The sequence below is a fragment of the Rattus rattus genome, chromosome 1 (genome assembly GCF_011064425.1).
Source record: "Rattus rattus isolate New Zealand chromosome 1, Rrattus_CSIRO_v1, whole genome shotgun sequence".
Classification (NCBI taxonomy): domain Eukaryota; kingdom Metazoa; phylum Chordata; class Mammalia; order Rodentia; family Muridae; genus Rattus; species Rattus rattus.
Genome location: NC_046154.1, coordinates 13614346 through 13638174, shown reverse-complemented (window position 1 = coordinate 13638174; position 23829 = coordinate 13614346). Strand labels below are relative to the sequence as shown.

The following is a 23829-nucleotide window of genomic DNA, read 5'->3' as shown; positions in this document are numbered from 1 at the left end:
TTCCCCAGGCCCTACAGACAAAACAAAGAGGTCCTCTCCTATGCACTTCAACACGTAATGTAATTTTTGTAATTAAGGACAGAGTTTCACAGTGCCACCAGACTAGCTAGAACTCTCTACATACCCCAGACTGGCCTTGACCTCACAGCAATCCTTCTTGCCTCATCCTCTCAGGTACTGGGATCACAGGAGCAAGTCGCCACATCCAGCTATGGCCTCTAGCTCATCAAGTACAGCCATTCAGTGATGACTGTGTTGTAGGCAAGAACTTTACAGGCTGAGGCTGAAAAACGATAGTGACAGGACCCGCCATTTGGTGAGGTCTCACTATGTGCCAAGTACTTCATCATTATCCCTCCTCCCCCAAATAGTGGGCCTCAAACTCATGCCTTCCTAATTTCCCACCCACTCCTGCAAAGCCAATGTTCTACCACCAGGCTACAATCACAGCCCCCGGATTGTCTCATTAAATGTGTGTGTGTGTGTGTGTGTGTGTGTGTGTGTGTGTGTGTGTATGTGTGTGTAGACAGACAGGCAGACAGGCAGGCAGGCAGGCAGGCAAGCTGGAGATATGGGTCAGCAGTTAAAAGGACTATTCAAATCCCAGCACCCACGTCAGCTCACAACTGTAATTCTACTTCTGAGGGATGACATCCTTATACCGACATATATGGAGACAGAACACCAATGTAAATAATTTTTTTAATTTAAAAATATATATTTCCCATGAATTTGAAAGATCAAGGAAAGATATATAGAAGGGTTTAGAAGGAGGAAAGGGAGAGGGTAAATCATATAATTATATTATAATCTCAGAAAGATAAAAGAAATAATCTTTCAAATACATGTGATGCCTTAAATAAAAGTGGCCCCCGCTGGCCACTTCAATGTCTGTCTGGTTCCCCAGTTGGTGGACTGTTTAGGAAAGATGGGGAAGTGTGGCCTTGTTGGAGGTGTGTTACTGGGGATGGGCTTTGAGGTTTCAAAAGTCTTTACCAGGCTCAATGACTCTCTGCTTGCAATCTGCAGATGAGATCAGATGAGATGTGAGCTCTTGACTCCAGCTCTAGCACCCTGCCTGCCTGCCTGCCTGCCTGCCTGCCTGCCTGCCGCCATGCTTCCTGTCTTGATGATCATGGACTAACCCTTTGAAACTGTAAGCAAGTCCTCAATTAAATGCTTTCTTTTATAAGCTGCCTTGGTCATGGTGCCTCCTCAGAGCAATAGATCAGTAACTAATAGATCACTCTAATTTTTAATTTTATGTGTATAGATGCTTTCCCACTTCTGTGCCTGGTGCATGAAGAGTCCTGAAGAAGGGATCAAATCCCCTGGACAGTTGCAAGCTGCCAAGTGGGTGCTGGGAATTGAACCCAGGTCCTTTGGAAGAACAACCAGTGCTCTGAACTGCTGAGCCATCTCTCCAGCCATGCATTATCTCATTCAATCTTCCTAACAAAGCAAAGGAATGCTACATGATAGGTATCCCTATCTGAAATACTTGTAATTTCAATTATTTCAGGTTTGGGGGATTTTCTCATTTTAATAAATTTTTCTGGTTGAGCACTCTCAAACAAAAATCAAATATTCAGAGCCAGGGTTGTAGTTCGTAGGTAGAACACGTTCCCTTTCATGAGTTCCACGTCGCCATAGCAAACTGTTAGTGTGCACACCTGTAAGCCTACCACTTGGGATGTGGAGGCGGGAAGATCAGAAATTCAAAGTCATCTGCAGCTACACATCAGTTTTGAGGTCAGCCTGGGCAATATGAAGAATCCAGGGGCCAGAAGGGGGATGGGTAGAGGCAACTGCCACCAAGCAGAACAACCTGAGTTTGATCCTTGGGATCACACTGTGGAAGGAGAGAACAACTCTTACAAGTTACCTTCTGACCTCCACCTATTCGATATAGCACACACACACATACACCAATCAACCAATTAATCAACATAATGAAAAGAAAGAAAAAAGGGGGTTGAAGAAAGAGTGAAGAAAAAACTTTTTTTTTCCAAAACACGGTTTCTCTGTGTAGCCCTGGGTGTCCTGGAACTCATCTGTAGACCAACCTAGCCTCAAACTCATAGAGATCTGCCTGTCTCTGCCTCCTAAGTGCTGGGATTAAAGGCACTGAGCCACTACTGCACCACAGCTGGAAAACTAATTTTTACAAATATTAAAAATGCAACCACGATGTCCTGCTGTCACAGGCTTTCTGAGCTTGGTCAATACTAACATACTCCACATTTCAGAATCTCCCAGACTGGGGATGTTCAACCTGTACATCGGTTTCTCAAAGGCAGTTTGCTTAGAACCCTGAGAGCTGGTTAAGTGGCAAGACCAGAGGTCACAGGCGGTCGGTCTGCCCTGTGATGAAAGAGGAAGAGACGGTGAAGAAGGCCTTAGTGGCTGCCACAGTCACAGGCAGCTTGTAAGTGGTGAAAGCAGGGTCAGAGCTTAAGCGCAGAGCCCTGCCAACAGCAGGTGCTCACTAAGTGAAGGCCAAGTGCAACCTGTCTCCAAGTGCTCGTGCAGTGGTTGGCATTTTAACTCTTCAGCACACGTGCACAGCTGCCCACTGACACACCAGCCGATCCTGGGACCATCCTGACAACGGATGATGAGGACTAACCTGCACTGAGAGCCACTACATGCCAAGAGAGCCCTATGGAAGGGTTAATAACTTCTCACATGCAGAAATTGAGTAATGTGATCAAGTTGCCGATAAATGTTACAACTGGACACAACCTCAGTCTGGTATGAAAATAGTCTATTTTTCTTTTTTTCTCTTTTTTGTCCTTTCTGGGCAGTCCAACCACAGGAATCCATGATAGCCCAGCCACTTGAACGCTGTCACCTTTAGATCTCCCCACACATTTAAGAACAGTAAATATTTGCTACTAGGTCAAAACAAGGGTCTCTTAGCTGTCTAACACCCTGTGCCCTCAATCACTACTCCACTATGTCAAGACTAGCAAATACTGTCAGCTCTTTCCATAGCCAATCTCCCAGTTCACAGTCGTGCTTCCATGCACTGTGGTGTGCTTTGGACTCCTTAAGTAAAGGGTCACAACTAACACCAGCTTTGGAAGAAAAACATTCCTCAAGGTTTCATACCATAGTTTTTTTTGGTTTTTTTGGGTTTGGGGGGGGCGTTGCTTTGTTTTGTTTTGTTTTGAGACAGGGTCTATCTAGTCCCAGCAACTCACTCTGTAAGAACAAGCTGGCCTCCAACTCAGAGATCTGCCTACCTCTGCCTCCAGAGTGCTGGGACAAAAAGCATGCCCAGCTGCATTTCATAGATTTAAAATCCAGAGAGAATAACAGTCCTTAAAGAGGATGCTAGAAAAGTTACCCGAAAACCGCAGTGATGCATATAGTTCTTATGAGACATATTCTAAGCTCTGTGTGTGGTATGTCTGCAAACCCAGCACTTGGGAGGCAGAGGCAGGAGGATCACCATCAGTTTGAAGCTGGCAGAGGCTTCATGGTAAGTGTCGGGTTCAGTCGGGACTACAGAGTGAATGAAAAACAGCAAGATGGACCAAGGAGATGACTCAAGAGAGTAAAGGTGCTTCCTGCCCAGCCTAACTAGGATCCCTGGAATACAGTGAAGAGAAAGAACCAGCTCCCAAAAGTTGACCTCTAACTGCCCCATACATACCATGGCATATGTACCCATAAATGTACAAAATAAATAAATGCAACTTTAATCTTTTTTAAGTCAGGGTTCACTATGTAGATCAGGCTGGCCTTGAACTCACAGAGATCCACCTGCCTCTATTTCCCAAGTGCCGGGATTAAAAGTCTGTGCCACCACACCTGGCACTTAAAAACAAAGATCCATTCTGCCTAGAAGTGCTGAGATCAGAAATCCGTCATTAGTACGTCCAGAGATACAGTGCATGCCTTAAGCTCCATCTCGTCAGTGAGCAACACGCCACTGACCCTCCACTCTTAGTGAGGGAAGCCGAGCTGCAGTGCTCTCCAAGCCCGTTATCTTAGTCTCAAGTACCTGGGCACATCAACAAGTCTCAGAGCAAGAACTTGACACTACTGCCAATTGTCACTCTTGCTTCCCACTAGTCTCCTTCGAAGAACAAAGGGGAAAGTGGGAGAGGGAAGAATCCATTTCTGTCACTAAAGAAAGGAAGGAGAGGGTAGGGGACAGCCAAACCATACTAGCTCCCACAGTCACCTTAATCCTGACAAGCCTAGGGATGGGAAACTCCTGGAACACAATGGGTCAAAGGAAGTTCTGGTCCTACCCTGAGAGCATGGAAACCCACAAGCTGTTATTCCCTCCAGCCTCGTCCTGGGCAAACCCAGGACACTGCACTTCCTTCCTCTCCACTAGCTTTGACTTTGCTCACTGGCAGCCAAATCTTCTTGAGGAAGGGTCTTACTGAGGAATCCCGTTTCAGGAAGATCCACTAGACTGGCCAGAACCCTGGAGGTGTACCCCTGGCTAGCTTAGAACTCAATATGAAGAACACGCTTACCAGAAATCAGAGTAGACCAGACTAGCCTGGCACTCACAGAAATCCACCTGCCTGTGTCTTTCAAGTACTGGGATTAAAGGTGTACACCACACCTAGCTCTGTCTTCTTTCGCTATATACATTAAACCGGTGGTTTTCAACCATCCTAATGTTGTGACCCTTTAATACAGAGTCTCCTGTTGTGGTGACTCCCAATCACAAAATTATTTTATTTCTACTTCATAACTCACACAAACCCACAGGTAAATTAGGGCAGGTAAGGGGACTCAGTGAGTTAGGACAGGTGCAGGAAGGCTGCTAACATAAGTCTGACACTACTCTCCCCAACCCACATGGTAATGGGAAAGAACCAACTTGCACAGATTGTCCTCTCACCTCCACATGGGCACCATGGCACATGCATTACCTTCCCAGACAGACAGACAGACATAATGTATGTAAATTTTTTAGAAAGAAAGAAAGAAAGAAAGAAAGAAAGAAAGAGAGAGAGAGAGGCCATGGGCTGGAGAGATAGCTCAGTGGTTAAGAGCACTGACTGCTCTTCCAGAGGTCCTGAGTTCAATTCCCAGCAACCACATGGTGGCTCATAACCATCTGTAATGGGGATCTGATGCCCTCTTCTGGTGTGTCTGAAAACAGCTGCAGTGTACTTATATATAATAAATGAATAAATCTTTTTAAAAAAAAAAAAGAAAGAAAGAAAGAGGCCATATTTTACTGAAGACAAATGAATATGCTTACCTTTGAGAAGTGCAACCGAGAGTTGGTCAGTGTTCAGGTTATTGACATATTTCCCCAAGTAGGTATTGAGAACCCAGGCCACAAGACCTTCCAACATGACTATTTCCTCAGAAAAAGATGCTTAGAAATCATGGATCAGTCTTTTATTTCTCTCTCTCATGGTCACTGAATCTATAAAAGAAAAAAACGGAAGTTAGTCTAGCACAGCTGGGTGTGGTGGGGCACACCTTAAAGCTGGCACTTGGGAAGTAGAGGCAGACAAGACTTCTGGGAGTTCCAGACCTGCCTGGTCTAGAGCTCCAGGCCCAGCCAGGGATAAATAATGAGTGCCTGCCTCAAAACAACAAAACAGAACCTAGATGTAGTTCTGTGTTGACTCCCTGTCCTGCCTGCCTCCAGCTGGATTTGGGAAGACTGGCACCTACACTGATCCTCAACTACAGGGACAGTTACTTTGAAACGCTGAAAAGCACCTGTAATTTAAAGCTAAGTCTTTTAAGGTAGCTGTACTCTGAAATTCTTCCTTTGGGGACTAAATTTGGGACCAGACTGCCCTCATCAGAGCTTTTCACAGGGGCAACCTAGCAACATCTAAAGATGTTTCTTTTTCTATTTTATGTGTATGAGTATGCACTGTGTGCAGGCAGGACCCTGTGGGGGCCAGAAAAGGTCATAGGGGTACCTGGAACTGGCGTTACAGAGGGTTATGCGCTTTCCTGTGGGTGCTGAGAACCAAACCCAATTCCTCTGCAAGACTAGTGTACTTAACCACTGCCATCTCTCAGTTCTGTAAGGACGTTTTCTATTACTATTACTTCAGACGTTACTCGGCTATCTTGTGAAGAGGGCCTGTAGAAGCTGATAAGCATCTTACAATACCCAAGACAACCCCAATAGCCAGCAAAGGCTCATCCAGCCCAAAAAAGCATGAACCTAGATCAAAGCGAAAATGTTCAAGAGGCTGTGTGAATGTAATTCACACTCTATGACACTAGTTAGGATGTCCTAATTAAAATTAGCAAATTTCTTCATTAGTCTCATTCATAAAATCATCCAAATGGAAGAGAAAAGCAATGCTCTATCACTGAGGTTTTTTTTTTTTTTTAGACCAGAGTCTAATATATCCAAGGCTGGTCTTGAACTCACACACAGTTGAGGATATAACCTTGAACTTCTAACTCTTTTTTCTTCTTGTGGTGCTGGGAACTGATCCTAGGGCCCCGAGCACACTAGGCAAGCAACCTGCTGACTTACGTACAGCTCCAGCCTTATCGCTAATCTTCACCATCCTCACTGATGCTAACCTAATGACCGTCTTAGCCAACAAAGGCAAACACCACAAACGCTCTGGTTTTGGGTTCAGTATTACAATTGGATTCAGTACTGAAATCACAATTGCTTGTTACATTAAGTAGTATATTGTTTGCCAGCATTATAAAAAAATATATAGATTATTCTTTTAAACACACTTAATAAACACTCTAAAGCTTATCGGAATATTGATTGGCAATTAAAGTCAGTTTTCCTTTCACCTGCTGTAAGTGTATCAATGATACTTTAGCTAACGTTTGTAAAAGTGTTTTGCTGGGGAGCTGGAGTCATGGCTCATTGGTTAAGAGCACTGGCTGCTCTTCTAGAGACCCAAGTTCAGTCAATTCCCAGCGCCCACGTGGTGGTTCGAAACGATCTGTAGCTCCAGTCCCAAGGAATCTGATGCCCTCTTTGGTCCTCCACAGGTACCAGGCACCCATGTGGCACACAGACATTCATGCAGGCAAAACACTCATAATATAAAATAAATGTTTAAAAAAGTTCTGCCTGAAGTTACATAGACATTTTTACTATTACAAACAGTTACCTTGAGTGCCATCCAAATAGCTCAGAGGGTAAAGGCACCTGCTACTAACCTGAGAGCCTGAATTCCATCCCTAGGATCCACATGCAAGAGAGAACTGGCTCCAGAAAGCTGTCCTCTTACCTTCACATGCATGCTGTGGTATGAGCTCAAATGCATATATAAACACAAAAATAAACATATTTTTTAAAGTGAGCATGAGAAAGCTGAGACCAAAAATAAAAAAAAGTTCAAGTGAGAGGCAAGAACGGTGGTGTTGGCCTTTAATCTCAGCACTGGCAGGCAGAAGCAGATGGATCTGTGAGTTTAAGGGCAGCCTGGTCTACATAGCAGTTCCAGAACTGCCAGGGCCTATATACCCAGTCTCAAAACAAAAAACAAAAACAAAAGATTAGGTGGGTTCTCAGATCACTAGGCTTATGGATTCCAATAAGAACTCTGAGCTGTAAATTTTGCTCTAGGCCATCATATTGGTTACCAGCCACCACACCAGACATTCCAGATTTCCTGTGGCATGTGTCCCACTTGGAACCAGACTACTTTGAGGATCCTTTCCAAGGACTTTGCCCCATGACTAGTGATTTATCTTACTGCCAGGAGATACACTCACCCCAAGGAAAAAACTAACAACACAAAGCAGACCCAAAGCAAAAGCTCCTAAAAGTTGATCCTGCCTCAAGGGAAGACTGATATTTACTTGTTAGTAATATCTAGCACTTCCATGTGAGACATAACTATAATCAGGGACAGTTAAAAGTCAATTAACTCTTCAGGCCCCAGGGACCAAGCCTGATGTCTCCCCAAAGAGGCAGGCAATCTCTGAATTTTAAGGCCAATCATCTAGTCTACATAAGGAGTTACAGGCCAGTCAGAGCTACATATTTGAGACCCTACCTCAATAATAATATTATTATTTTGAAGAAAACATATCTTATCGTCTTATTTCTCTCAAAAGATTGGGAGAGGGGGGTTATGCTCCAGACATAAAGCCAAGAATCTAGGGGAAGACTCTTCAGCAATTGTTTTAAAGATCACAAAAACAATCTTTGATTTTTTTTTAATCAAAAATGCTTCGCAGCGTAAGTAAAAGAGACATTTCTCTATTGTCGTTTTAACAAGGTAAATCTATTAAAAACACAACGTGAAACTGACTACCCTGTTTTACTACGTGAGCCTCAAACAGTCCTGGGCACAGAGTAATCTTTATTTTTGTTATTGCCATTAATCTCAGCCCTAAAAGCCAACTCTCCCTACAAGGCCAACTCCAGATGTTTTCCCAGTAAAGCGAAACTACTATCAGGCCAGCATGTCTCAGAGGGTGAAGGAAATTGCTACCAAGACCTGAAGTTTAATCCCCAGAACCCATATGGTTAAAAAGAGACCACGGACTCCCACACGTGGTCTTCTGACAGCCGCTGCCCCCTTCCAGCACACACACAAAAGAAGTGTAAAATAAGTTTACTCTTTCAGGAAACTATTGTCATTTTGTACCCATGTTCTGGCCCTACCATATTTAATGCTCAATGTGAAAGAACACAAAGTACACATTTAAAAGGCACGAGCTGTTAGCGCCTTAAAATATTGTTCTGCTCTATGTGAGGCCCAAGCCAGAAAGCATCCATTAGACCTGCTAACCATCTAGGGCAGGCTTGAGGCCACTTCAAGGATTCCCTGAAGGAATCTGGTTTCAGGAAGATCCGCCAGACTGGCCAGAATCCCAGAGTATTTATATGCTTGGGTCCATCAGGACTTCTAGGCAGCTGCCCGGCAATAACCCCCACCTGGCTTCCCCTATCTGGTGTGGCAGGTGACACTGAGGATCTGGGTTCAGCCCACAGCCCGGGCAGACAGCCGGACATGACCTTGAGCCAGGCCCCACCCGAAAAGAGGCCAGACCCGGAATGGGAAACATTGGCAACTGGACCCTGAGAGTCCCTCTGCCAGGCAGCTAGGGATGAGTGCTGAGGGATTCCAGGAGTTCTGCCACAAGGGGACAACTCCAAGTGGGTGTCAGGCCGGGGGCTCCACAGGAACGCGAAGCTTCCCTGGCCTTCCCATATCTCTGGTCTGCTGTCAGAACCCCAAACCTGGCAGCAACAGGGGACAGGGCCACCAAGCTTAGAGAAGATGGCTCTCTAGAGGTAAGAGAGGCGAAGGGTCCCCTACCTGGAGGTGAAGTTGGGAAGAGAGGGACCCCGGGGACCAAGCCTGAGGTACCCACCCAGAGGTGACCCCAAAGGGGATGGTGGCACTGAGGGAAGGGACGCCGCCCCGCTAGGGGCATGCTGAAGGGATATTGGCACGTTGGGATCAGACCTCAGGAGAAGTGACACCCAAAATCTAGTGGTGTCTCCAGGCTGCAGGGACCGGTGCCCCGAGCCCGGGCCTGAAGGGCCGGCGACACTCGGACTCCGGGGTCCCCGCGAGGGCGCCCGGGCTCCGGGAGAGGCCGGCTGCGGCGGACCCCGAGCCGGGCCGTCGGAGCACAGCCGGGTCGATCCTGTGGCCGCTTCCCGTGAGGTCCTCGGTCCTGACCGCCGCCCCCCCTACCTGTCGCTGTAGCTGTAGCTACCGCTGTCGCTGCCGCCCAAGCCCGGTTCGGCGAGGTGCTTCCTCTCCGCCACTCCTCAATGGCGGTGACTGGAGCGCTAGACTCGACCAATCAAGTGGCTATGTGCCTGGGCCTGGCCAGCCGAGCACCGAGCCGTCGATGGGGCGCCCCCTAGCGTCGGCAGCCGTTCCTACAGGGCTGCTGGTGCCTCCCAGGATGCTGGGGGATTAATGAGCAACAGTCTAATCGACCCCATTTTACAAGTGAGTAAACTGAGAGCAGGACAGTGTAGGGATATAAATGAACCTAGTTCAGATAGCATCGTGCCTCCAAAATCGCCCTGCTTTCCATCTACCTTTTCATCCCACCTCCCACAATGATCCCGTGACAGCCACCGAAATCTGTAATTCAAACCATGCCTTTTCCTGTTTAAACCACTCTCCCCACTACACTTTTATTGAAACTCAGCTCTTGGGCTGTCAAGATAGCTCAGCTGGAACAAAAGCTTGCAGCCAAGCCAGGTGACCAATTCCTAGCACCCACATGGTGGAAGGCGAAAACTGATTCACACAAGCTGTCCTCTGACCTCCAGGTGTGCCTGCCCACACATACACACAAAATGAATAAATGCAAATTTCCATTTAAAAAAATACCTCTTTCTGAGCACTCGGGAGGATTGATAGTTCGAAGCCAGCTTGGGCTACATAGTGAATTCACCCATATCCTGTCTCAAACCCTACCCTCTCACTCTTCCACCCCCAACACACACACACACACACACACACACACACACACACACACACTACTTTCTTAAGCAGAAGGAACCACTACACCACTACACCACCACATAAATCCAGGCATGGCGATGCCCACTTGTAAGCACCCACACTGAGCCCAGAGCTCAGGAGGTAGAGAAAGGAAGATAAGAGTTTTCAAGGTCATTCTCAGACACATAGTGAATTGGGGGTGGGGGGATCCAATCTGGGTTACATGAGACAACCTCAAAAATAAAAAGTAAATTAAAAAAAAACCCTCTGAACTGTGCCACACTATGATTTTCCTGGATTTCTTCCCTTTCTGTGACTTTCTCTGGTCCACTTGACTACCAGCATGCTTCAGTTCCTGCCCCAGGTCCTTAGCATCTGTCATTCTTCTGCTTTTCTCCTAGAGCAGTGCTGAGCAATAGAAGTAACAAAGTATCATTTGTTACTTGCTATATTAAAAGAGAAGAGCCTGGAAGGTATAGCCCAGTAGTAGAGTTCCTTTCCTAGCACATTCATGATGCTGGACTCAGCCCCTAGGACCAAAGACAGTAAGGTGAGAGGAGAGATAAAGAGAAAATTGTTTAGTAATGTAGTCGCTCTCGCGGATCCAAAATATTCTTATCGCAACATATAACCAGCAGCAAAACAAACTTGTTTGGGTTGGTTTCTGAACCTCCCGACCTGTGCCTGATTTGTGCCATCACACCTGGCACGAAGATGGTTAATAAGAAATAGTAGTACCATGTTACTGAAGGGTTTTGAAATCCAGGAATATTTTATACTGTGTCATTTCTCAGGACAAACCAGAGACTCGAGAGCAGTTGGAAGCGACTAGCTGCTGTGCCACAGGTCTGAACGAACACCGGTGGAGCTAACGGCTCCTTCCTCCACACATCCTGCTTCATGGGACATTTACCCCCTCCCTCCATGAAATTCTCTCATCCGTTATCCGGCTGTGCTTTTCTCTTTACAAACTTGTATATTTTTACTTATAATCATATAATCACACACACACACACACACACACACACACACACACACACACACACGGCTACGTGCAGATATGTGCATCTGAGTGCAGGTGCCTTTGGGAGCCAAGGGCACTGGATCCCTCGGGAGCTGGAATCCAGGTGGTTGTTGGGCTGCTGGGAACCAAACTCCTCTGCAAGAGCATCCAAGTGCTCCCAAGCACTGACCCATGTCTCCAGCTTTGGTATTTCTTCATAGATCTTGTTTGTTTGTTTGTCTGTCCAGGCTGGCCTGAAACCCCCTATGGAGCTAAAACTCATCTTGGACTCCTGGCCCGTCTGACTCCACCTCTGGAGGGCTGGGATTGCCGTGCGAACCTGTCAGGACCAGCCTTTCCGGCGCTTGACGCTATTTGAAACGCTCTGAGTAGTTGTCTATTCCTTCGTTAGTTCTCCTAACCCTGACTCCAAAGCGGAAACATGCTAATGTTTCCTCAGCAAACGCTGTGTCCGCTCCAGGCGATGGTACATACTTGCAATCCCTGCACTTGAAGGGTGGAGACAGGGGAGGTAGGAGTTCGAGACCCTCTTCAGTTCTATAGCTAGTTTCAGAGCAGCCTGTATTACATGAGACCCTACCAGAAGGGAAGGGAGGGGAGGGGAGGGGAAAAGAGAGAAAAGAAGGGGAGGAGAGGGAGAAGGGAGGGGAATAAGGAATCCCCACGTATATTCTTCATTGGACTAGTGACCACCTAGGGCATCAGTGAGTCCTGCCTTTGAGTGTGTCTCTGAGGGCTTTTCTGAGGAGCAGGGTGAATGTAAAAGATGAGCTGGTGTCTCAGACTGAATAAAAAAGAGAAAAGCAGCAGGTGGAGGCCATCTTAGTGGTTAAAATCGCTTGCTGTTCTCGTGGACAACCAGGGTTTAGTTCTCAGTGCCCATATCAGGTGACTCACAGCTGCCTGCAGCTCTCCAGAGATCCATCCAACACCATTTTCTGGCTTCTAGAGACGGTATACAGGCAAGCTGGTACATACACATGCATGTAAATAAAAATTAATTTTAAAAAAAACTTAAGAAGAAAGAAGAACTGAGCGCCAACGTTGCTCTTTCTCTGCTTCCTGGCTGCCATAGACCAGGCTACGCCTATCTCCACACTTTCTCCACCATGAAGGACTGTACCATCAAATTGGGAGTCGAAATTAACCCATCCTCACTTAAGATGCTACTTGTCCGGTATTTGGCCACAGTAATGCAAAAAGGTAACCAATAATGAATGAATGAATGAATGAATGAATGAATGAATGAATGAATGAACAAACGAACACCATTCCATTATCCCCAAAGCAGCAAGAGCAGCATGTAAGGCTTACGTACAAGCAGAAGACGCAGGAAGATGCGTGGTGAGGCCGCAGCAAGACGTTCACCGTGGTAATTATCCAGCTTCATAATGCGGCACCGATGTGGGTGACTATGAGTCTGTGAGCTGACTCAGTCCTAAGTGACGCCTGGATTCCCAGGCAGGTAAGATCTACCTCTTAGCATTGCAAAGCCAGGTTCTCCCTCAGCAGCTGAAGAGGGGCAATAAAACCTGGGATGCTCCAGATGGAATGCAGAAAGGGATGCAAGCCTTCAGCCTCAAAGCTTAGGTTGGTCAGTACAGGTATGGCTCTATCTGAGGAACTTTATTTATTTATTTATTTCTAATGCAACTGTAGGGACTCAGGAAGGGACTCGCCAGGAGAGCTCTTGATTAGCATGTGGTAATAAAAAGAAAATGATAAATGTTGTAACTCCGGTTCCAGGGGGTATTTGGCCACAGTGATGTGAAAAGTGATGCTCTTTTTTGACCTCTGAGGACACCAGTCACTCACACATGCATCACACACACACACACACACACACACACACACACACACACACGCATGCATGCTGCACATGTATCTGTGTAGGAAAGACACCTATGCACATAAAACATGAATTTAAAAAGGTCTTTGTAGTCTCAATCCCCGCCCACCCCCATAAATCTCTGTATCAGCACAGGTGTGTGTGTGTGTGTGTGTGTGTGTGTGTGTGTGTGTGTGAGTGTGTGTAGAGAGAGAGAGAGAGAGAGAGAGAGAGAGAGAGAGGGCAGGGAGAGGCAGAGAGAGAGAGAGAGAACTTACTCGGTAGACCAGGTTGGCCTTGAACTCACGATCCACTTGCCTCTGCTTCCAAAGTACTGGGATTAAAGGTGTGTGCACACTCAACATATTGACTGTGCATTATGGTCTGGAACCGTGCTGTCAAGTAAACAGGAGCTCAAGCCGCAGAGATGGTTTTTAAATTGCCAAGTAGCCCAGTGAGAATGAGACATTAGCAAGGCATGAAATTCACGTTAAAATTTGTACTGACCCCAATGTATCCATAACATAATTTTAACGTGTAAACAGCATAAAACTGACCCAGGATGTATATGTGACTGTGTAACATGTACACATGCTGGGAGAAGTGCGAGGCATGCCCATCATCTTACACTGCCTCTTATTCTGCAGTCTCCGATTGGACCCACTTCTGACGCTCAAGAGCATCCTGTGCCTGGCAGCTATGGTGTTTAGAAGCACAGGACCAGAGTCTGTAGTGCAAACGCCGATGGCCTAACAAAGGATGTGTGTCACCGTCACCTCAAAAATGGAAAGAGAAGTCTTCCTGTCTGGCCGCCATCGGAATGCTGCAGCCATGGCCCTGCGCTACCTCATGGCCGTGGGCCTCAACAAAGGCCACAAAGTGACGAAAAACGTCAGCAAGCCTAGACACAGCCGCCGCCGCGGGCGCCTCACCAAGCACACCAAGTTCGTGCGAGATATGATCCGGGAGGTGTGCGGCTTCGCGCCCTACGAGCGGTGCTCCATGGAGCTGCTCAAGGTGTCCAAGGACAAGCGAGCCCTCAAGTTTATCAAGAAGAGGGTGGGCACGCACATCCGCGCCAAGAGAAAGAGGAAGGAGCTGAGCAACGTGCTGGTAGCCATGCGGAAGGCTGCGGCCAAGAAGGATTGATTGTCGGCGCCAGCACCGACACAGTACCGAGAATCAGGCGAAAGCCTACGGGATGAAAGAAACACACATACACACACACAGGTTATCGTGTCAAGCCAGGAGAGGAAGAGAGGAAGAGAGAGAGAGAGACAGGAAGAGTGGAAGAGGGGAAGAAAGAGTGAGAGTGAGGAAGAAGAGTGAGAGTCTCCTGTAGCTTTATTCACCACTTATATACCCAAGTCTCCAGGTAGAAAATAACTGGGAAGCACAGTGGGAAACCCTGGCTCGTGACTACCTGGCTCTTGACTAGGAGACCTGAATTAATTAGGGAGAAATCCGAGAAGACCAGCCTAAATCTCAAGGATAAAGGCTGAGGAAGCAAAAGGCAGAAGTAAATTGACCACCACCCAGGTGTGGTCCAGGTGTGTCAGTTCCCCAGGCATCAGCTGGGATCAGCAGAGGTCATGCAGTGGAGACACCGGGTGTTTACTACTTCGTCTTTTCTTCCTGTGCCATAAATACATGGGAGAGGCCTCTGTCCAACAATCCCATGACTTTTACTGTGGCCATGCAGTTACAAAGCGGCCAGGCCCAAATCCAATATGGCTCACTACAATTGATGACCCCTCCCCCAATAAAAAATGGTTCTTTAAAAAAAAAAATGGAAAGAGAAAAGCAAACAAACAAAATAACAACAAAAAATGGCAGAGAGTAGCCCTCGGGTCAGAGTAAAGGATCTGAGCCTCTGCAGGCTCAACCTGGCCTCCCAGTTTTCTAAATAATGCTCTGAATGCTGATTTCTGAACGTGGAGTCAAGGTCAGGCAGAGAAGTTTTCCCTTGGCCACCAGGCATCACTGGCTTTCTTACACAATTCTAAAAAAACTGGCTATCAGGAGCCTCCCAGAGTCAACAGCTTGCAACAAGCACCTAGCCTGCTCCTTTGATAAGTGTCACGCCTGACCAGCCCCACCAGCCTGGCCTCTTAGTCCTCCTCTGCAAAGCAGACAGTGGACTGCTTCCTTTCTCCCAGAACAGTCTCCAGATGAAGTTACGCAAGCCACAAGCCTGGTTTCCTAACTTTAAGATCAACCCACATTAGAACAGTTCCCACGCTCCTGTGTCATCTGAGAGTAAAACTTCCTGTGCTGAGTGTCCAAGGCATCCTCCCCAGCCCCAGAACTTTCTAACCTCCCTGCTTCATTAAAGCACGCCAACACTTCAGCCATCCTACCCACCCCCACCCAGTGCCCCTGCCACTTTGTCTCATTTTATGTTTCTTCCTCTTGTGTTTCTGACCACATGTGTTTTTAACCACAGCTACAGGAAGAGACAAGGCTGCCCTTTGTTGATTTTCCAGCACCTTCTGGGAAGATTAACACAAACTAAGCGCTTACCGTGGACCAGGCACTGTTTGAAACCTTCTACACATAGGAACTGAAGCCACCCCTCCCTCCGAGGGAGGTATTTTCTTAACCCCATTTTCCAGATAGGGAGAAATGGGTATCGCTTGCCTGAGATCAATTGCACAGACAGGAAGTGAGTGGAACAGCCAAGATATACTCATGGTAGGTCACCTTCTGGGACAGAGGTTCTGGCCACTGTTACTGCCACGGCATGTCCTGAGAAGTGATAGGGTGAGCTACAAAAAAATAAAGAACAAACAGACACTCCCTGCCTTCCTTAGCCAGACTGCTTGCTCTGTTGTGAAAAACAGGGATGCACCTGGTGTGTTATTGGCGAGTTCAGCCAGATGGCTGCCTCAGTTGCTCCAATTTGCACCTTCTTGTACTTAACTATCTGATGCTTTCACACTTGTCTGGAATGGTGAGTCATAGCTAGGTCCCTGAGACTCCATCCTTAGTCTATATTCAATGCCCAGTGTTTGAAGGGGAAGTCTCTCAGTTCTCTGTGTCTGTGTCTGTATCTGTGTCTGTGTCTGTGTCTGTGTCTGTGTCTGTGTCTGTGTCTGTGTCTGTGTCTGTGTGTCTCTGTGTGTGTGTGTGTGTCTGTCTGTCTGTCTGTCTCTCTCTCTCTCTCTCTCTGTGTGTGTGTGTGTATGTGTGTATGTGTGTGTGTGTGTGTGTGTGTGTGTGTGTGTAAGTAACCCAGGCTGTCCTCAAACTCATTGTGTAACCAAGAATGATCTTGAATATCTGATCTTTCCTGTGCTAGGATTGCAGGAGTGTAATTATATGGTTAGGGGTCACCCCAACATGAGGCACTGGATTAAAAGGGTCCCAGCATTAGGAAGGTTGAGAACCACCGCTATAAGGAAAGAAGAGGGTGGGAAACTAAAGCAGCATGGAAATGGGAGGGGGCCCTCACCTGAGGATCTGGTTTGCATTTCTTACCTAGACTGAGAGTCAAGGATTTCACCCGTCGGTCAATATCGCTATAAGGGGCTAGATAGATGGTTCAGTGGGTTAAAGAACTGGCTGTGTGAGCATGAAGTCCCACGTTCAAATCTCCAGAACTCATGTAGAAGGCCAGATGTGGCTGTAACCCTAGTAAACTGAAACCTTAGAGCTGTCAGGGAGGGGACAGAGACAAGAGAATTGCTTCAGCTTGCTGACTGCTAGCCGACCTCCAGGGGACAGACTGTCTCAAGGTGGAGAGTAAGGTGGAAAGGAATGGATCAGGGTTCCCAGTATCCCTTCTGTACTGCACGCACACACGTGTGCACACCACACACACGTACACGCACACACGCACACACCTTATAGGACCACCTGCACAGAGACAACCCTCTCTTTGTTGACTGTTACCTCAACAAGAGCGTGCAAAAGCTTTACAACCTATACTGAGTGCCAAAATGCGTGTGGTCTTTGAGTCTCACCTCATCAGGACTCCTCCCTCACCCTTAGACTGCAGCAACAGACCTCATAAACCATTTTAAAATTTCATTTACAGGAAGAAGCGCTACACAATAAGGCACATAATCAACCCAGCTCGAGTATTGTAACTTTAATTTTAAACGCTACTCAATCTTTGAGTCTGGTTGTGAATTATATCCTTTGAACAATGTGACTTCAGAAATAACAAAATATCATACACACACACACACACACACACACATTGTCAAGGGCAACTCTTTCTGAAACCCTGTGCTCTGGATCTGCCTCCTTAGAGTATGTGCTTAATATACCCCAGCTCTCGTCTGGACAGACAGCTGGCTCATCAAGTAAAGGTGTCTACCACCTAGCCTGACATCCTGAGCTCAATGCCCAGGACCCATATGATGAAAGAACAGAACCAGTTCCCTAAAGTTGTTGCATAACAGGCCACTCTAGTGCCGTGGCACATGTGCACCACCCCCCACGAATCAGTAAAACGTAATTTAAATCCAGCAACTCCAGATGCGGCAGCTGCTGCCCGTAATTATCGTACTAAGGAGGCTGAGGTAGGGGCATGGCTGTGAATTGGAGGTCAGCCTGGCCTATACAGAGAGTTCTAGTTCAGTCTAAGCTACAGAGTGAAACCCTATCTTGCCAAGGCCGTATCTCAGCTGGCACTTTCCTAGCAGACAAGAAGCCCTGGGTTTAATTCCCCAATGTAAATGTAACTGGTGGTCTATGCCTGAAATCTCTCGGCATTCAAGAGCTGGAGGCAGGAACATCAGAAACCCAGTAAGTAAATGATCCCCGACTTTGTTTCATACTAACTCATTCTGAAGTTCTTCGTTTAAAAAAAATAATAAAGAGGTTGGGGATTTAGCTCAGTGGTAGAGCGCTTGCCCTGGGTTCCGGTCCCCAGCTCCGGAAAAAAAAAAAAAGAAAAAAAATAATAAAGAGATGTAGTTTATTATTTTTATTTATGTGTACCTGTGTGTGGTCATATATATGAGTGTCTGCCTGAACCTGTGGAGGTCTGAAGAGGGCATCGAACCCCTGACGCTGCAGGCACAGGCAGTTGGGAACCGCTTGACGTGGATGCTGACACCTGACTCTCTGATGCTGATGCTGACTCTCTGCAAGAGCTACTCTTAACGGCCGATCCGTCTCTTCAGCCCTCTGGATTTTTTTTACATTTATTTACATGTGCCACGGTGAGAGGGTAAAGGTCAGAGAACAACTTATGGTAGTTGGTTCTCTCCTTTCACCATGAGTTCTAGGGGTCGAGCGCAAAGCATCTTTAACTTCTGAGCTATCTAGTCGCCCCGGAAATTATTTCTTTGGTATGAATCAGGATCCCGGCATGCGTGTAGGATTTTGTCATACACACATAATGAAGGGAACAACTTCTATGGCTGATATTGACAGGTAGAAGCTACCAGAGGGTACTTAAGGAGGAGAGTATATAGGACTGGCTTCTCTCTCCTCCTGCTAAAGCCAGACTCACAGCAAAGGGCGCAGAGGGCAGTTTCCCAGGACGCAGGCAAGAAGGAAGACGACCCTGGTCCCTCCCTCCGTCCTTCCCTCCCTTTGGCCTCTTTTCCAGTCCTTTCCTTGACCACTCATCCCAAAGGGTACCCTCATTCCTCTGTCTCTTGTATCCAACAAAACTTTATTTGTCTGATAACCGGTTTTGTTTCTACCTGCTTCCTAGGCAGCTAGCTGTTTTAGTACTTGTCACACCCCAGAGCCCAGAAAGCAAAGTCAATTGAGAACGTGGCAAGTCTCCTTTGACCAGAACTGCCGATAGTATTTTATTGTACTTTGATTTCTTGAGACAGTATCATGATCCAAGCTGCTCTCCAACTCGCTATGTTGCGGAGGATGACCCGGAACTTCTGATCCTCCTGCATGTGCTTCCGGGAGGCCGAGATTGCAGGTGCGCACTACCACACTCCGGGTACGGTTGGAACTCAGGGCTTGGTGCTTTCTAGGCAAGCACTTTACCACCTGAGCCACACCCTTGCCCCCATTAACCATTCACACTGTCGTGCCACCCGCTCTATTGTCCATCTCCCCAACTCTTTCTACCTTAGGAGACTGAAATTCTGTCCCCAGGAACTAGCATTCAGCTATCTGTCTACAAGTTTGACTCTTCTGCATCCCTCATGGAAAGGGCGTCACAGAGATTACGTGACTACCTTTGTTCACTTGCATTACCCTCAGGCTCATTCCCAACAGTGCATATCCTAATTCCTTCCATTTGTTCACACACACACACACACACACACACACGCCCACGCACACACAAATATATACCTGTGTCTATGAAACATCTTCACCCGTGCAAATGCTTTTTAATTTATTATTTTATTTGCACGAATGTTTCACCTGGATGTATGTGTGTGCACTATGTGCACGCGGCACCTGTAGAGATCTGAAGAGAGTATTGGGTCCCCTGAGACTGGGGTTACGGTTGGCTGTGAGCTGCCACGTGAGTGCTGGGAATCAAACCCACGTCCTCCGCAAGAGCAGTCAGTGCTCCTGACCACTGAGCCGTCTCTCTAGCCCAAATTTTATTTCGTTTTTTAATGTGAGTACTGAGTATGGACTCGGGCCCTCATACATACTCAGTAAGCACTTTGCAGACTGAGCCATACCTCCAGATTCCATACACACATACATCATGTGCATCGTGTGTTTATACGGATCTGTGTGCGTGCACATGTGCACGCGGAAGTCAGAGTTTGATATCAGGGGTCTTCCTCTATCGATTTCTCTGTTTTATTTTACTTTAGATTTATTCTAACATATACACAAACATATATATTTTCTTTCTCTTTCTTTTTTTTTGAGACAGTATCTCACTATTTTTTGTTTGTTTGTTTGTTTGTTTTTGTATTTGTTTTTGAGTCAAGATCCCACCATGTGATTCTGCCTAGCTTGAATTCACTCCATAGATCAAGCTGGCCTCAAACTCTACATACCTCTGCCCCTCGAGGATTGAGATTAAAGGCAAATGCCACCCTACGTGGGTCTGATTTTTATTCATTTAAGTTATGTGTACAGAATGTGAACATGAATGAATGTACCCATGGAGACTGGAGGTGTTGGATCCCCTGGAGCTGGGATGCAGTAATGGATGGTTTCAATCCATCTGGTGTGTTCACAGGGGTGCTGGGAATTGAACTTGGGTTCTCTGTAAGAGCAGTATGCACTCTGAACTGCTGGACCATCTCCAGAATTCTTAAGGGAGAATAGCCCCATTGTGTGCATTTTATTTGTGCACATTATTTGTTAATAATAAATTTATTATTATAATTAATTAATTAATTAATTTATAGACACATTTTATTTGTGTCTATCGCTGGTGGTGTACCTCTCACCTCCATCTCTTACTTGTGGAAAACGCCGTAGTGAGTGGCCATGTTCCATCAAATGCCTACCCATTCAAGCGTGTGGTTTGCAATGCTTCTGGGTGCATATCCAGAAGAGCAATTTCTGGATCACCTGATCATCCTGTTTGGTTTATGTTCAGTGCCTGTGGTGGAATCCAGGGCTCGTCACATATGTCTAGCTTTCTGAGAGACTTCTACACCATCTGGTCCCAGCAGCTGCCCTGTTTTACAGCCCACCCACAGGGCGCTGGCTTTCGCTCTCTCACATTTCACCAACTACTGTTATTTTTCTGTTTTTCTGGTGAGAGGTGGGATGTTGTTTTGCAAAAGGGACAAAAAGGTCATTGTGTCTGTAAGCAGACAGGGAAAACAGGGGAAAGTGGAGACAGGGAGGCTGATGCTGAAGGAGGAAAGACGGAGTCCCTGAAACAATATGTTTGGTTCAAGAGATGCCAGGAGGAAGGGGGGTGTGTGGGGTGTCTCCACTTCCTCAGAGCAGAAGGAGAAAGGGACAGGAATGGGGGGAGGAGGGACAAACTATGGAAGGGGAGAGGGGGGAGTGATCAGTATGTAAAGTGAATAAGCAAACAAATAAATAAGAGGTGCCACGGACCGAAGAGATAGCTCTGCAGTTAGAGCATTGGCTACTCTTGCAGAAGACCCGGATTCAATTCTCAGCCCCGCTATGGTGACTCACAGCCACCTGTAACTCCAGTTCCAAGAGATATGCCACCCTCTGCTGGTCTCCAAGGCCCTGTGTGCACATGGTCCACACACACCTGCAGGCAAACATTCACACCCTTCAAATAAAAAGAAATAGATATTTGAGAGAGAAAGAAGCATAGACCGAGAGTGGATGGGAATAGGGAACTGCTCTCAACCATAGTCACAGAGAAGCCAAGGAAATGGGCCCAGGTGCGGGGTATGGGGGCGGGGCTTAGGAGCTCCGTTATTTTGTCAGTGAAACAACCAGTCAGGTTACCCACCTAAAGAGGAGGGCGGGACAGAGCCAGGGCCAGGTTGAGAGGAGATGGAGTGAAAGAATCTATCTGGACAGTGAAGTGGGTGCGGGGGCTGGGGGATAGTGGCTAATGGATTCTCCCTCCAAGAGATCCTGAAACCATGTTACTTTTCAGGATCCTAAGATGGGGGACACTTCCTGGGACTATCTTGGTTTGTTCAGTGTAAACATAGGTGTCTCTATCGTTGAGAGGTAGAGAGAAGGTAAATGCAGAAAATATTACGCCACTGTCTGAATTTTTGTTGGTTTTGGTTTGTTTGTCTGTCTGTATCGAGACAAGATCTGATACAATTCGGTCTGGTCTCAAACTCGATATGTAGCCAAGGATGACCTTGAACTCTTGCTCCTCCTGCCTCCACCGCCAAATGCTGGGACTACAGGTGTGCACCACCATGCGCGTCTTAACACCGCTGTCTTTGAACATGAAGGTGGACAGTGGGAGTCGGTTCTCTCCACCATGTGGGTCTTGAGCATGGAACTCAAGTCGTTAGGCTGGGCAGCAGCGCACACCTTTGCTAAACAGCGGGACGCACAATACACAATGCCCCTCCCCCTGCCCGCACCTGGGCCCATTTCCTTGGCTTCTCTGTGACCGTGGTTGAGAACAGTTCCTCGTTCCCACCCACTCCCAGTCTATGCTCCTTTCTCTAGCAATTTATCTATTTCTTTTTATTTTATGGGTATAAATGCTTGCCTGCATGTGTGTGGACCACGTGCACACAGTGCCCTTGGAGACCAGCAGAGGGTGGCATAGCGCCTGAAACTAGAGTTCCAGGTGGCCGTGAGTCACCACAATGTGTCCACAGTGGTGGAACATATTACCAACCAGAGGTGACTTTAGCTTCTGGCAGGAGGCATGTCTCTGGCAGGGACGTGGACCTTGTTGAGAAAGAACCCAGCCCAGGATGCGTCCAGCGCATTTACTTGTCTTTCTTTCTTTTCTGTTGTTGTGATAAAATATCCTGACAAAATCGATTTTAAAAGGGGGCCAGCACAATAACATCAGATCCTCAGGAACTAGTTACGGATGGTTCTGAGCCCACCAAAAATTGAACCCCAGGGCTGGGGATTTAGCTCAGTGGTAGAGCGCTTACCTAGGAAGCGCAAGGCCCTGGGTTCGGTCCCCAGCTCCGAAAAAAAGAACCAAAAAAAAAAAAAAAAATTGAACCCCAGTCCTCTGGAAGAACAGCCAGTACTCCTAACGGATGAAGTAACTCTCGAGCCCCCCTCCCCCAAGTGCTTGCTTTTTTTTTTGGTTATTTTTTTTTTTTCCGGAGCTGGGGACCAAGTGCTTGCTTTTAAATGGAGTTCCTCTTCTTGCCTAGGTAGCTTGCTGTGAAAGCATGAAGCATACTTTAAAATGCCTTGGGCTAGGTTCAGACGGCACTCAGAGCAGGCGGTGGGATCACGTTCCTCACTAGCCCTGTGCTCCATGTGCTCTGACCCACTTGACAAGGCTCTAGAGCTAGCCCATCGAGCTTCTCTGTGATCCTGAGGACAAAACTGGGTCTCAAACGTCCTATCAATGGTTGAGTCATTATTTCTTTTTCCTTTCTTCTCTTGCTTTTTTTTTCCTCTCAGAATGCAGACGAATGCTCTGCAAGTAAGCTACACCCACACCCTTGGTATTTCAATGCTCAGTGCCAGAGTTTCCACAAAGAATTCACAAAGTTCTAGGTAGGGTGGCACATGCCTTTTGTGCCGGCACTGTGGAGGCTGAGGCAGACAGATCTCAATGAGTTCAAGGCCAATCTGGTGTGCTTAGTTTCAGGCCAGCCACGATTATATAGTAAGATCCCGTCTTAACCTCCAACCTTAACAGAAGGGTTCATGAGCTTTTTTTTTTTTTCCTTTTTGCATAATATCTGCAAATCAATAAGGAAGTGAGTGGTTCTGCAGTTAATTTTCACGGTCAAACTTGACTGTCCAGAGCGGCTCTGGAAACACACTTCTAGGGTATTTAACAGAAAAGTGAAGTGTGGCCCTCTAAGGCAGTGGTTCTTACCCTTCCTAATGCCACAGCCTTTTAGGTGACCCTCCCCCAGCTCTAAAATTATTTTGTTGCTAAAAGTAGCAACTGTAATTTTGTTACCATTATGAGCCTTAGTGATGTAAATATCTGATATGTTGGGTATCTCGAATGCCACTTCTAAAGCAGTCAAACCCCACAGGTTGAGAACCACTGC

At 46.9% G+C, this 23829-nt stretch overlaps 2 protein-coding genes across 4 annotated transcripts in view; one reads left to right on the top strand and one right to left on the bottom strand.

Annotated features, from left to right (window-relative positions):
• The window catches only part of Vps13d (vacuolar protein sorting 13 homolog D), a 223859-nt gene extending 214128 nt beyond the window's left edge, over nt 1-9731 (bottom strand). For all 3 annotated transcript variants that reach the window (XM_032895015.1, XM_032895002.1, XM_032895011.1), the window contains exons 1-2: nt 9645-9731; nt 5240-5410 (exon numbers count right to left, since the gene is read on the bottom strand). In XM_032895015.1, coding sequence (XP_032750906.1) covers nt 5240-5336 — 97 coding nt within the window. In that variant the 5' untranslated portion in view covers nt 5337-5410; nt 9645-9731. The remainder of the gene's footprint in view (nt 1-5239; nt 5411-9644) is intronic.
• Nucleotides 9732-13934: 4203 nt separating this feature from the next.
• LOC116886211 (60S ribosomal protein L36-like) lies at nt 13935-14413 on the top strand. The gene has a single exon (XM_032887604.1). It carries the CDS (start codon nt 14024-14026, stop codon nt 14411-14413), a length of 390 nt encoding a protein of 129 aa, XP_032743495.1. The 5' UTR covers nt 13935-14023.
• Nucleotides 14414-23829: the final 9416 nt, after the last annotated feature.